This window comes from Talpa europaea (assembly GCF_964194135.1).
Source record: "Talpa europaea genome assembly, chromosome: 9".
Lineage (NCBI taxonomy): Eukaryota > Metazoa > Chordata > Mammalia > Eulipotyphla > Talpidae > Talpa > Talpa europaea.
In genome coordinates, this window is record NC_140076.1 from 11141278 (window position 1) to 11154174 (window position 12897).

The window sequence follows — 12897 nt, forward strand, 5'->3', positions numbered from 1 at the left end:
TGTTCAGCAGACTTCTGTCCTCCGGGAAGGTTCCTTACACGGAGATGCCCAGACGGGCCAGTCACCGCAGGACCATCGCCCGAGATGAGAATCGTTTCTCGGGGTCCCCTGCTGCCCACCGATGGCCGCCCTCTGGCAGGACCCACATCAGTCCTGCCTCTGGATGGTTCAGCTCTGACCCCCTCCCCAGTGCGGCCCCTGCCAGCCCCGGTCAGTGTCTCGTAAAGGAAGGCCAGCATGGGGTGGCTTCCCGGGGAGTCATCAAACCCAGGCTGGGCCTCATGACAGGGCCCGAGTCAGCCCTCTAAGCCTCAGGCTCAGGGCAGACGCCCCCCAAAGGGGCAAAGGAAATGAGCCCAGGGTGCACATCTTGGGGGGAAGCATCACTCCACGAGGGCAGAAATCACAAGCCCGTGGTTCTGAAGGGACACCAACCCGCCTCGCTGAGCAGCACACAGATCCCACGCCCTGTCGCTGGTTCGCAGCCCTTCCTTCTTCACAGCGTTTGCTAATGGCTTGTCAAGAGACGCTTCCTCAGGCCAAATGCTCATGTTTCATGTCAAGAAGCAGGTCAGTGACAAACGTCCACAGATGTCACCCCCCCAATACTTAATGGTCCAAAATCACTTTGCACCTGAAAGATTCCTGCCTTTCTCAGCCCCTCGAAGCCTTTCACGGAATCATCACTTCTGCATTTCTGCAGAAACCTGCCTATGCCTTCCTCCTCAGGTCAGCCGCCGCAAAGAGAGAAAGCGTCCCCCCCCCCCCCCCCCAGGGACACAGTGAATGCTCCAACATGAAATCACAGAAGGGTCTGAAGTTTCCTCAAAGTACTGGAAGCCACGGCAGTTATTCTCAACGCTGTCGTCCTGCCAGCCTGAGGAAGAACCGGGCGGTGCTCTGGCAGCCTCGTGTCCACCTGCACACGGGGGCCACCTGCACACGGGGGTCCACCTGCGCACGGGGGCCCACCTGCACACGGGGGTCCACCTGCACACAGGGGTCCACCTGCGCACGGGCTCTGGGTGGCCCCGCGCCGTCCTCCCTGTCCTTTCTGCCATTCCTCAGAACGCAGGGAAAGCTGCTTTTCTCGCAGGTGAGAACAGGCCCTGCTCCATCTGGCAGCCCGGGTGCAGCTTGGCCCCAGCCCCAGGCCTGTGCCCAAAGGGAGAACTCACGCCTGCCTCCCTGAACACCTCTCCCTCCCTCCTGCCCTTGGAGACTCCCAGGGAGTCAGGGCCCCCAGGCCCCGCCTCTAGAGCGACACCTCCATCATCTTGAAATGTAACTGCCCGCCTCAGAGCGCGCCAGGAGCAAAGTGAAGCCCGGAGGCAACAAGCATCCAGCCACCTGCCGCCCACAGCCGCCCGGCGCCCCACCGACCCTGTACTCATGCTGGGCCACACAAGCCATCACATGTCACTTGCCATCCCCAACTCCAGGGCTCCTCCCACAGGCGGGGAAGTGATGGAAGATGGTCCTGGGGCACAGCGACTGGGTGGAGGAAGGACACAGCCTCCTGCCGAGGCCCAGGAGTCAGAGCGAGGCGGGGCCTGTGGGTGGGCGGCCCAGCCTCTAGCCCAGGCCCTGCAGTTCTGCCTCGGACTTGGCGTGGCTCAGGGGCCGCAGTGTCCGTGGAGGCCTGCCCTCGGGCCCACAGTCCTGTTCCTCATAGCCGGGGTTCAGGCGGCCCATGTCCAGGGAGCAGAAGAGGCTGCGCTCGGTCCCAGCGTGGTGCTCCACCAGGGCCTCCAGGCTGGAGAACTCGGCCGGCAGGTGCTGGGGGGGAAGGGGCTTCAGCTCCAGCTCCCTCCTCTCCTTGTCTCTCAAAGGGCACCAACCACCCCTCGCGCCAGATCCTGCCCCACTTTATCGGGGGAAATTTGAGCTCAGAGGTCATGCACGGCTCACGGCAGCGCCACCACCACGAACCCCTGGACTCAAAAGGGTGCCCTCAGCATGAGGGGGTGCATTTAAGAATCCTTGCCCCCCTCCCAGTCCCTGGAAATCTGTGACCCGGCGGAGCCTCAGAGGCTGTGCTGGGTTAGGCAAGACCCTGCCCTCTCTGAATCAGTTTCCTCCTCTTCTAAAGAGCGCTCAGGGCGTAGGACGGCGAGACATTTAAAAGCCGGGTCTCCCCTCCAAATGTGAGGCATGACCCCAGCCCTGCGCTACTAGTGGTCCCCTCAAAAGCCAGCTCTGGCCCCAACAGCCCAACAGAGGAGGGACCAGGTGGGTCGTGGGGCCCGGGGCAGCAGGGCCAATGACGGGCCCTGACTGGAGAGTTAAATCAGGGTGAGGCCAGAGAGAGCCGATGGGGGGCCGGAAGAGGGTGAGGGGCTCAGGATCTCAGAGGTTAGGAGCGGGGAGGCTTGAGGGTAAGGGGCGGGTCCAGAACCCCCCTCCTCATTCCCCCAACCTGCACCCCCAGTTCTTACCTCTACACTGTAGCGGCCCAGGTGATTCCGGAACACCTGATGTGGCACCACGCCGCACTGCGTCCGCACTGACAGGCACCAGCGGCCGCTGGCGCCCTGCTCGGGCCACAGGAGGAAGGCCCCAAGCACGTCTCTCCGCAGCAGAGCCAGGGCGCAGGGCCTAGGAGGGCACAGGTGAGGCTGAAGGAGACCCCGAGTCTGGGCCCCGTCTTAGGAAGCTCCCAGGGGCAACAACTTAACAGCCCCACAGTTGTCGGAAGCACAGGGCCGAGCCCGGAGAGAAGCAGCTCGCAGACTCTGTCTGAAAAGTTTCTAAGCGGTTTAGTTGACGACTTTACGACCCAGGCAGGGAAGATTGGAAAGAGCTGACGTCTGGGCAGCTGTGGGCCTGAGGGATCTACGTGGGTGACCTTGTGTGGGCCTCTCCACAGCCAGGACACGATGGTTCTTCATGACACCCACTTTATGTTTGAGGAGATGAGGCCCAGGGTGGGTAAGTGCATGGGGAGGCCATGGGCTCCATCTCTGCCCACCCCGAGGAGCTGGGCACCCTTGACCATCACCCCCCTACCTGGAGATGCCGGCGAAGGCCCAGATGTTCTCCGTCAGGCTGCCGTCAGTCTCCACCAGGCACGAGGGGCCACCAGGACCGCGGGGCCACGCCTCCCATGCAGTGGGAACTATGGAGACCAGCCGGGTCAGGGAGAGGCTCCGCTCCCTGCCCAGTCCGCCAGCCAGAGGCAGCACCCTGGGTGGGGGTGGGGCACGTGCTCTTGCAACTCACAGGCCTCCCGAGCAGACAGCTGCAGCTGCGTCTCATAGGTGCAGCCTCGGTAGGCCCCGGAGCGGATCACCTTGCTGCGAATGGCCTTCTTTCGTACCAGCGTGGGCGAGCAGTAGGGGTTCCCCAGGCGGGCATGGCGGGTTCGGCCTTCTGACTCTGAAAGCTCCCTCTGGGGCACCAAGAGAGGCCCAAGGGGGTGGGAAGAGAGGCATCTCAGGTCAGGCAAAGCCCCTTCCCACTGAATTCCAGCCTCCCCGCACATGACCCCTAAACCCGTGCCCAGCCCCCATGCCCGCTTCGCACTCCCTGACTAGGATGCTGCCTACCCCACTACCCATGGGCCCCTCCGCCGGCAGCCGCCGGAAGGAGACCAGCGCATGAACGTTCTGTGAGAGCTGATCACGGCCAAAGGGTTCCCGGACCAGGCCTGGAGGACCCCCAGGATTGGAAAGTGGCTTCAGGGGCGCATCCCCCGCAGGCCCCGGGCAGGGCTCAGGTTGTGCCCGTTCCGCAGGGTGCTGTAAGAGGTACGCGAGCTGGAAGGACCGGCAGAGAAGCAGGTGCAGGATCTGGACCTGGGGGGGAGGGAATATGGGCTCAGTTTGGGGAGACATCTTACGGATCCCCTTTAGACATCAACCCACTCACCATGGGTGCACACAGCCCCTTAGCTTGGGAAGCTCTTCCCCATTCTCCTGGGAAAACGCCTACTTATCCCTCAAAACCTCAACATCATGCAGTCTTCTCTACCAGCCTCCCACATTCCACTGCCACACACATCATCCATGTTGGAACCAGGAGCTCCAGAAAATCAAGGGCCGTATCTCCACCTCCAATCACCCCAGCAGCCAGCACAGAGCCTGACATAATGCCACGTGGCAGTGAATTCTTGCTGGACAGAACCAAACCAGCCTCTGTGGTTCACGGTGGACATAGGGCTTTGGCGGCCTGCCCACCCATTCACCCCACCCCAGGACACGGGCTGAGATCCAGAACAGTTCAAGACATGGGCCCAGCCCTGCTCTCGAAGAACTCCGGTGTCCATTCTTAGGAGCAGGTGGGTGATGGAAAGCAGTTCACGCCACAGGAGCCCAGAAGGAAGGGGTGGTTTAGGGGACCAAGGTGGGCTGCACAGACACACCGGCCGAGCCTTCAAGGGCAGGCTGGGTGGCCAGGCCGTGAACGGGAAGGGCATCCAGGCAGAGGGAGCAGCACCAGTAAGGCTTGGCTGTGTGAGCCTCCTCTGGCTAAGCACGTGGTCTGGTCTCCCCACCCTGGGATATGAGGCCACTCACTTCTCATGGCGCCCTCAGTGGGCAGAGCCGAAGAAGGTGCCAGTGCTGTGAAGACGCGCACCTGCGGGAGCGCACGCCCACCTGGCTAAGCCCGCCAAGGTCACGTGCCCAGGACCCAGGCTGATGCCCCCCACAGCCCTTGCCCCAGCTTCAGGGTGGGCCCTCCCTGGGCCCCAGGTACCTCTCCAGGCTGGCTACCCACAAAGAGATGGCAGAAGAGCTTGCTAGCCGGGCTCCGGGGGTTTCGGGCCATGAAGGCAAACTGGCAGTGGCTGGGGCACCAGGTGCAGTAGAGAATGCGCCTCAGGGCGTGCGCCATCAGGAGCACCTGCAGAGGCAGCAGGTGTGACCCACCCCTGCCCACCGCGGGCCCACACCTGCTCTCCCGCCTGGCCTGCGTGCCCAGCTGAGGACCATGTGGCTCCGAGGGCAACGAACACGTCCCTCCTCCCAGGCCCACCCACACTCCGCTTCAAACCAGAACCCTCAAACTTCACGTGGCCAGTAGGCTCGGGTCCCCTGTTCCCCACCTCAGACCTGCTTGGTGGGAGGCCCAGGCCCACATGCGGAAGTGAGAGGCAAAGGACTCGCGGCCCGCGGGGTCACAGAGCAGGCGGTGGTGGCGGCCTGGGACTGCACGCCTGGTCTCTGGAGCCAGGAGACCCCATCTGAATCCTCCTTGCTCTGCCATGCCCGCGGAGCCGGATGACTCGTGTCAAAGCAGCACCTTGGGGCTAGGTGGGGTCAGTGAGACCTCACAGCCGTGGTGGGTACCTGACCCAGGGCCCGTGCTGCCCAGCTCTGGGTGCCCCTTCACACCAGGTTTAAAGGAGCAGCTCCTAGAGCTCTGGGCACCATGTGGCACACAGTAGGTCTTCAACACATGGTGACTTGCACCACGAGGACGATGGGCATCTCAGCGGGACTCCCCTGCTACACAGCCGGGGAGGCTGCACCCCCCAGTCTGCCAGAGGATCCTCATGGAGCCAGGTGTTCCTGATGCACAGGCCAGGAGGCTGCTCAGGAAAAGAATTTGGAGGGCCTGGGCGGGTGGGGTGAGATTGCTGCCAGAGCTTGCCCTGGGGGGCCCTTGGAGAGGTAACATAGAAAGGCCCAGAGCAGTTTGGGAGCCAGGAAGACTCAAGGGCAGTGCAAGAGCTGAACAGAGGCCCAGGGGTCCAGAGGGAGAAGGTTGCCTGTCCTGGCCAGGCCTCACCCGCACCCACTGGCTCCTACCTCACCCTCCCCGCTGTAGATCTTGAGGCCCTGAAGGCTGAATTTCAGGATGACGGCCCGGCGCCGGGGACAGTCCTGGGTGGAGAGAGTTGGTGGGGCAGGCGTTACCTCCCAGGCCCTGCCCAGCCCAGCCTCAGTACCAGTCACTGGGCTGTCAGCCATCCCCCACCACCTGCCCGGGACCACACTGGACAAGGGGCCCCCAGCAGCCAGGGGAGTGTGGGTGACTCCTGGCTGACCATCCCCCCAACCAGGGCCACAGGTGGCTGTGTTAAGGTCACCCCCTCATCTTGCACCAGTGGCTTCCACTGCCTGAGGGGTGGAGGTGCCAGTTCTAGCGGCCTGGCTATGGGCCTGCCCCTCTCTGCCCCTCACTTGCTCCACCCGTGTGATGGGGGGGCTGGAGTGGACCAGACTGTGATCCCCACCAAAGAAACACCTCCCCGGTCTCCAACCCCCTACCTTCAGTGCCCACAGCTGCTGCTGCACCAGCCACACACTCTCCTGCGTGTCCAGGTCATCCACGGGGAAGGAGCCCACGTACTGCTTGAGGAGGGGGGGCAGGAGGACAGAGACAGAAGAGTCAGGCCTGTGGTTCCTGGTCCCCGTGCACGCCCCACCCCAACACACACACACTCTGACAGAGCACTGGGGGCGGGTCTGGCCTCTGCTTTCCCAGCAGGTGACCCTGGGTCAAGCCACTCGGCCCCCAGGAGGCCCCGTTGGTCTTCTCTGCATGCAGACCCCAGAGCTGCCTCTGGGCACCTCCCATCCCAGGGCCTGGCCCCAGTCACCGCCCCCAGGGCACCCCCCGTAGGGCAGCCCCACCCACCTGGGCAAACTTGGTGATGCACCTGGGCCGGAGAGGGGCAGGGCCGCAGTCGGAGGCCCTCCGGGCCCCGGCCCCAGCCTTCTGCATGGCCCCGAGGGCCCAGCTCCCAGCCCCGAGGCTGCGGCTGCAGAGGGCGAGGGCGAGAGGTTGGCTCGGGGCAGATGGGCCAGGGGCTCCCCCAGGAGGCTGGTGAGCCTCTTCCTCCGGCCCAGCCCCACCGGGGCCCCGCTGTCGCCCGGGCCAGGCTCCGGGGCACGCAGCCCTGAGCAAAATGGCAGATGCCCTCCTGCCCTCGCGGCACCGCGTCCTCCTGGGCAGCGCGGGGAGATGAGGTGCCGCCGAGGGGCCTACGGAGCAGGGAGCGTCGGGGAGCGCCGGAGGAAGGTGGGGGGCGCTCACCCCCTGGGCCAGCCGTGCCTCTGCCCTGGCTGGAGCGAGCGGGCACGGACCGGCAACCAGCCGGGGCGCAGGGGCGGCGCAGCCCGGCAGCGGCCGCCCGAGAGTGGGGGTACTGAAAGGTCCATGCAGGAGGCCGGAATGCAGGAGCCAACCAGGAAGCCCACCTGGGGGGCAGGAACGCGGATACCTGCCTGGAGGACTCAGACGATGAGCCTCCCCCCACCCCCTACGAGTCTCGTCTCAGACAAAGAACCTCTACCTGCCCCACAAACTTTTCCCGCCGTAGGAGCCCAACTACCCACCTGACCTCCCCTCACCCTATAAACCCTGCTTCCCCCTGACAACGTGCGCGGCTCCACGGACCCCCGCCTTGGGTCTGTGAGGTCCGCCCTGGGCGCAATAACCTTTCCCTCCCTTCGAGAACTGTAGCCTGGCTCTCCTCTCCTTTACCGCGCCGAACCTTTCAGGGGCGACGGGGGCGAAAGCAGGGGGACCCCTGAGAGCCGGCCCGGGGCCAGAGCCGGGCTGCGAGCCGCTCTCCACGCGTTTCGGCTCCACCTGGTGGGCAGCGGGGGGCCACGGCAGGGCCCAGGCAGGAGCCGTGACCCCCAGGGGCTGGGTGGCCAGAGCTGCCTCCCGCGTCCCGGGCCCCGCTGGCGCCTTGTGGGGAGGCAGGGAGGGAAGCCCGGCCCGCAGCCCGCCCAGCCCGGGTCTGGCCTCCTCCAGGCCCCGCTCCCAGACCCCCGAGAGGGGGAGAGGAAACCCCCCTCCCGAGACTGGCCCCAGGGCAGGGAGGACACGCGGCTCCCCCAAGCCCAGGAGCGCGGCTGGCGGGGAGGTGGCCTGAAGAAAGGCCCACCGGCCTCCCCTGCGCCCCAAGACCAGTCTTTCCCGGGGCCACGTAGACGCCGCCCACTCTCCGCACCCCGGCGGCGCTGTCACCCGGGGGCAGCTGGTCACGCTGCGCATGGGGTCCCGAGCCCGCGCGGCTCTGGCCATGCCTCCGGCCCTCTCTGCACCTCCGCGTCCTCACCTCGGCTCCGGGGGGCCGCGAGCAGGTGAGGAGTCAGGAGTCAGGCGCAGGCACCCCGCGCGGGGCCGTCAAGGACAGTCTCGGGATGTGGCCCAAAGCCGCCCCAGAGGGAGCGCCCGGCGCCCACCCACCCACCTCGGGGGTCCTTGGAGAAGGAGGGGGCTTTGGAATTGACACTCAGCTCCAGGAGCCCAGGAGGGGCCCCGCCCGCCTCTGCCCCCCCTCGCCCCCCCCCCCAGCCCCAGGCTCAGAGCGGGGCGGGGCGCCCCAGCAGCCTGCAGGAAGACCCCAGAAGGCGGTTCCCAGCCCTCCAGCCCCTGCACCCCTCCTGCCTTTCCGGGCCCTCCTGCCCCGACCACTTCCCACGCCGGCCCGGTACCCGCTGCACAGTCTGTGTGGCACCGAAGCCAGGCTGGGCGTGGAAGGGCGCAGGCGGCGGGCAGCCCCCTCCAGGGCAGACGCGGGGCGTCCAGGGCGCCCGCCTGTAACTTCACAATCACACCCGGGCTGGGCGCTCTGCACCCTCCGGCAAAGGCCGGAGAACAAGCAGGTGAAAGGGAGAGAGGGGACAGAGCAGAAGCAGCAGCGGCAGCGGGGAGAGGCGTGAGAAGACAGCGAAGAAGGGGGCCGAGCCCCTCCGGGCAGCCCTCAGCCCCAGGAAAGAGCCAGAGCTGCACTCTCAGGGGCGCAGACACTGAATGGCTCCCCCTCCAGATCCAGAGCTGCAGTTTTCTTGGGGGACTCCCCAGTGTCCAGGTGGGGGGCTCACAGACCGTCTTGCGGACACCCCTCCCACCTCCGGACCGTCCCTAGGCCCAGGACACAGCCGCCCTCCCTCCCTCTCCGGCTGGAGGGACACGCTGCATCGCAGCCCCAGAGCTGAAGGTGCAGGGAGGGCAGCGCGCCCCCAACCCCGCGAACAGAGCTGCCCACCCAGCCGTGGCACAAACACCCACCTATCTCTGTGGACCTATTTTTCCAAGGGTTTGCCCAGGAGCTTGGCCGGGCCGGCATCTTCCTAAGGGGACGCATTCGGAGCGAGGCTGGGGCTCTGCGCTTGCCCCCCGAGGGTGCCAGGGGAATGGCTGGGCTGCTCTGTCTCAAGAGTCCAGGACAGAAGCCCCCGCGGCGCGGCGGGGCTACACCTACCTGAGCTGTGCCCACCACCTGGGTGGCCATGGGGTCAGCAGACTCTGGGCTTAACAAAGGGTAGTTGGGGGGCGGGGGGTGACGGAGTGTGACTTCCCTTGTCCAGGGTCACGAAGCATAAAGAGGGGGGTCAAGTTGGGCCAAGAGTCTCTGGGGTGCTCCCCCTCCGCCACCACAGTGCCCTTCTGCTCACACAGCCCAAATAAACAGGGGACCCATGTTTGAAGTTCGGTGGATCGCCCCAACCCCGGGCAGCAGGGGGGAAGGAGGAGGCAGCCAGAACATTCAGGGGCTGGGGGCTGAGCCCTGAGCAGATCAGCTGCGCTCTCTGCCTGCCTGGCTCCCCCAGGATGGTGAGGGGCTGCCAGAGCCCCCCCACTCGCCTGCCTCACCCCCTACCTATAGCTCAGCTGCACAGAGGGCTCCGCCCCCGCCCCCCAACACACACACCTGCCCCAGCAGGTGGGAGGAGGCTGAACCAAGCCCCCGAGGCGAGGTCGGGTGATGTGACCTTGGGCAAGTTGCCGACCCCGTCAGCCTCCTGTTCCCCCAACTGTAAAGGGGGGACACCAGCAGGGACCCCCCGCGGGTGTTCATTTATCCGCTTCTTCCAAGACTCTTTCCCAGCGCAGCTGCGCCCGACCACGACAGCCCCGGCCTCGAGCGGCCCCCGCCCGGATGGGGCTGCACAGGAAGCCAGCATTTCAGGGGGGCTTAAGTGATTTGGAGGAAAATACAACGGGGTGAGCAGGACACGGGCGACGGGGTGACCCAGGAGCGGGCGGCCTCCCCGACAGACGCCGCGGGGAGGAAAGTGTTTCAGGACCGAGCGGGCCGAAGCCACCCCGGGCGCCCGCCGCGGGTGCCGAGCGCCCCGGGGCCGTCAGCCCCGCTCCCCTGCGGCCCCGGGGCGCGGCCCGGCCGGGGGGGGGGGGCAGCCCCAGCCCCGCGCGCGGACCCTCCCCGGCGCCCGGGCGCGAGGCAGGACCCCGGGGAGACGCGGGGGGACACGGAGGTGCGCCGCCCCACGCCAGACGCCCCCGCCCATGCCCGCGCGCGGGGCCCGAACCCCGCTTCCACCCGCGCACCCCCGGCCCCGGCCCGGCTCCCCGCGCTCACTCACCGCGGCCGCCGAGTCCCGGGCGCCGCCGCCCAGCTCCGCGCGGCGACCCCGGCGCGGCCCCGCAGGTCTCGGCCACCCCCTCGCCCGCCCCGCCCCGCCCCGCGCCCCCCCGCCCCGCGCGCCCCCCCGCCCCGCGCGCCCCCCACGTGGCCGCGGGAACCTGCGCGCAGCACCTGGCCGCGGCGCCCGGCCCTCGCCCACCAATCGGCGCCCGCAGAGCGGCGCCACTCGGCGGGCCGCCCAATCAGCGGGCGCGAGGGCCCTTGGCCCCGCCCCCGCCCTCGCGCCCGGGGCTCCGCCTTGAGGCCGGGGGGGGGGGGCGGCCCCTGCCGCGGACGGCGCTTCCCCGGGCGCGGGTGCCGGGCGCCCCGGGACGGAGGCGCCGTCCCTGGAGAGCCCGGCCCCGGCCCCCGCGAGCGCCCAGCCGACCAGCGGGGCCGCCGCCGGCGCTTCCTCCGAGAAGCCCTCCCGGCCCGCCCGCGACTCCCCGCGGAGCCCGCGCAGCCGCCCGTCCCTGCAGCCCCGCCGTGCGCGCCGGGCCCGGCCGGGAGTGAGCGCCCGGCGGTGGCGAGGCGAGGGCGGCGCGCCCTCCCGCTGCCCGGCGGTCGCCCTGGGAGCCTGCCCAGCCAGGGCCGGCGCCGGGAGGCCGCCGCGGAGGCTGCCGGCCGTGCCCTTCGGTCACGCTGCCCGCGCGGGGGGCGCCGGGGGGCGCCGTCCAGCCGCCGGCACAGCCCTGAGCTGGGAGCACCTCTGTCCCCGCCGGGGCAGCGCCCTGCAGGCGTCAGCATCAAACAGCAAGGGGAGGCCCCGAACCCTCTGGTGTGTATCAGACTTGAAATCTGCAGAGAAGAAACAGCAGAAAAATTGCCAGTGGTGGGCAACACCTCCGAAAACCGGGGCGGGGAGGGGGTTGAGGGGTGGCGGGAGGGTGTCAGCGCGAGTGGGGGAGCAGGCTGCACCGTTGGCATCCACCAGAGGTGGGCACGGGTGAGGCAGCCCTGAGCTGGGGGCCTTGGTGGGGGCCTCCCAGGAGGTGGGTTGGAAGCTCTGGCCTGCTGGGCACTCGTGCCTCCTGTCTCCCTGGGCGCCCGGGGGCCTGTCCAGAGGCAGCAGAAATGTAACGCTTAGAGGCTGTGCCCCAAATATGGGCACTTCCCCTTGTAGATGTGGCACCTTGGGCAAACAGGATAATCACTTTTAATCCTTGAGTGGAGCACCTGTTACTAACACCTGACTCACAGGGGCGGGGGATGGTGATGAGTTGCTGTGGGCTTAGTGCTGAGCACAGTGCACGACCCCACCGTGAGTGAAGTGCTGGGCAAATACCAGCTGGGGCTAGACTCTGCATTCCTGGGTTTCCTTGGAATCGAATTGAATGGCAAGTGTTTACTGGAACCTTCCACGAGGCCACATGAAAACCTTGAGTCCAGTGATGAGGAGGATCACAATGGTTTACAAGTTGCTCCTGCTTTCCAAAAATCCAATATATGAAACTCAGGGTACGCAGAGGATAAAGAGTCGATTATTACTAGCTTTCTAAGAGGGCACATACATTTTTTTGTTTTCTTTTATGTCATATTTTTTACATCTTTCTTCATTTTTGTACAATGTATGCTTTCTCATCTCAGTTACAGCCCCCATGCGATTCCCACCACCCAGTCACCCTAGTCCCTTACTGCTCCCCTCACCCCAATCCCCCTCTAGAATGTCTCTGGTTTATAGCTGCCTGTTGACTTTGATCTTTATTACTTTTTTTCCCCCTCATCCCTTATTTGGATCCTCTACATTCAGCCTAAACGTGAAACCATCCGGTATTTTTCCTTTTCTTTCTGGATTATTTCACTGAGCATGAGCCCTTCCAGCTCCATCCATGTTGCTGTGAATGGCATGAGTTTATCTTTTTTTGAATGCGTAGTAATATTCCACGGTGTATATGGACCATATCTTCTTGATCCAGTCATCTATTTTTGGGCATTTGGGTTGTTTCCACAGCTTAGCTATTGTAAATACATTTTTAAAGAGGACTTGTCAATTACTGAAGCCATAGTCCCTGTTTGGAGAATACTCAGGGATACACACAGGGTTAGCCGCACTGTGCTGCCAGCACTCATATTTCCGATGCACGCAATTCTTTAAATAGGGGTCTGTTTCAAGTCAAAAAGATCAAGGAATTAAATTCAGGTGACAAACTTAGTTAAAGCCCCAGGCGAGTCTCTCTTCTAAATCCTCTTAGGGAGAAGACGGAGGGTCCAATCAGCGTGACTGCCACTGTGTGGGCCCCCAGGGATGTCGCACTTTACAGTGAAACAAAACATCATACAAACTGTGTCTGGAAAGCGTGTGTGACAGATTGTGTGACGCTGGTTCGTGGTTTGACCAACACCTAAGTTCCACTCGGGGAAACAGATTCCAGCCCCAAAGCATTTATACATTTGAAGTTCATGCCTTCATTTTTATTTAAAGATTCATTTTTTATTTATGCATACAAGAACTGGGGTGTAGGCCAGAGGTGTGGGGGGGTGAAAGGACTCACCAGAGACAGAGTGGGGAGCAGAACAGGCAGACTGACTGAAATACACTGCTGAGGGGAGCAGCAGGGGAGACAAGG

At 65.0% G+C, this 12897-nt stretch overlaps 1 protein-coding gene across 3 annotated transcripts; it reads right to left on the reverse strand.

The window, feature by feature from the left end:
* Window positions 1-1575: 1575 nt before the first annotated feature.
* SH2D5 (SH2 domain containing 5) lies at window positions 1576-6672 on the reverse strand (the record flags this gene model as incomplete). 3 transcript variants are annotated; one of them, XM_084243416.1, is made up of 9 exons in its annotated part: window positions 1576-1779; window positions 2439-2598; window positions 3010-3118; window positions 3223-3391; window positions 3549-3797; window positions 4699-4845; window positions 5754-5828; window positions 6216-6296; window positions 6586-6672. In XM_084243416.1, 9 exons carry the CDS (start codon window positions 6670-6672, stop codon window positions 1576-1578), a joined length of 1281 nt encoding a protein of 426 aa, XP_084099542.1. The 3 variants fall into 3 exon arrangements, with proteins under 3 accessions (XP_084099542.1, XP_084099541.1, XP_084099543.1); XM_084243415.1 differs by having other exon boundaries at window positions 6216-6299; XM_084243417.1 differs by having other exon boundaries at window positions 6608-6667.
* Between the last annotated feature and the right edge of the window lie 6225 nt (window positions 6673-12897).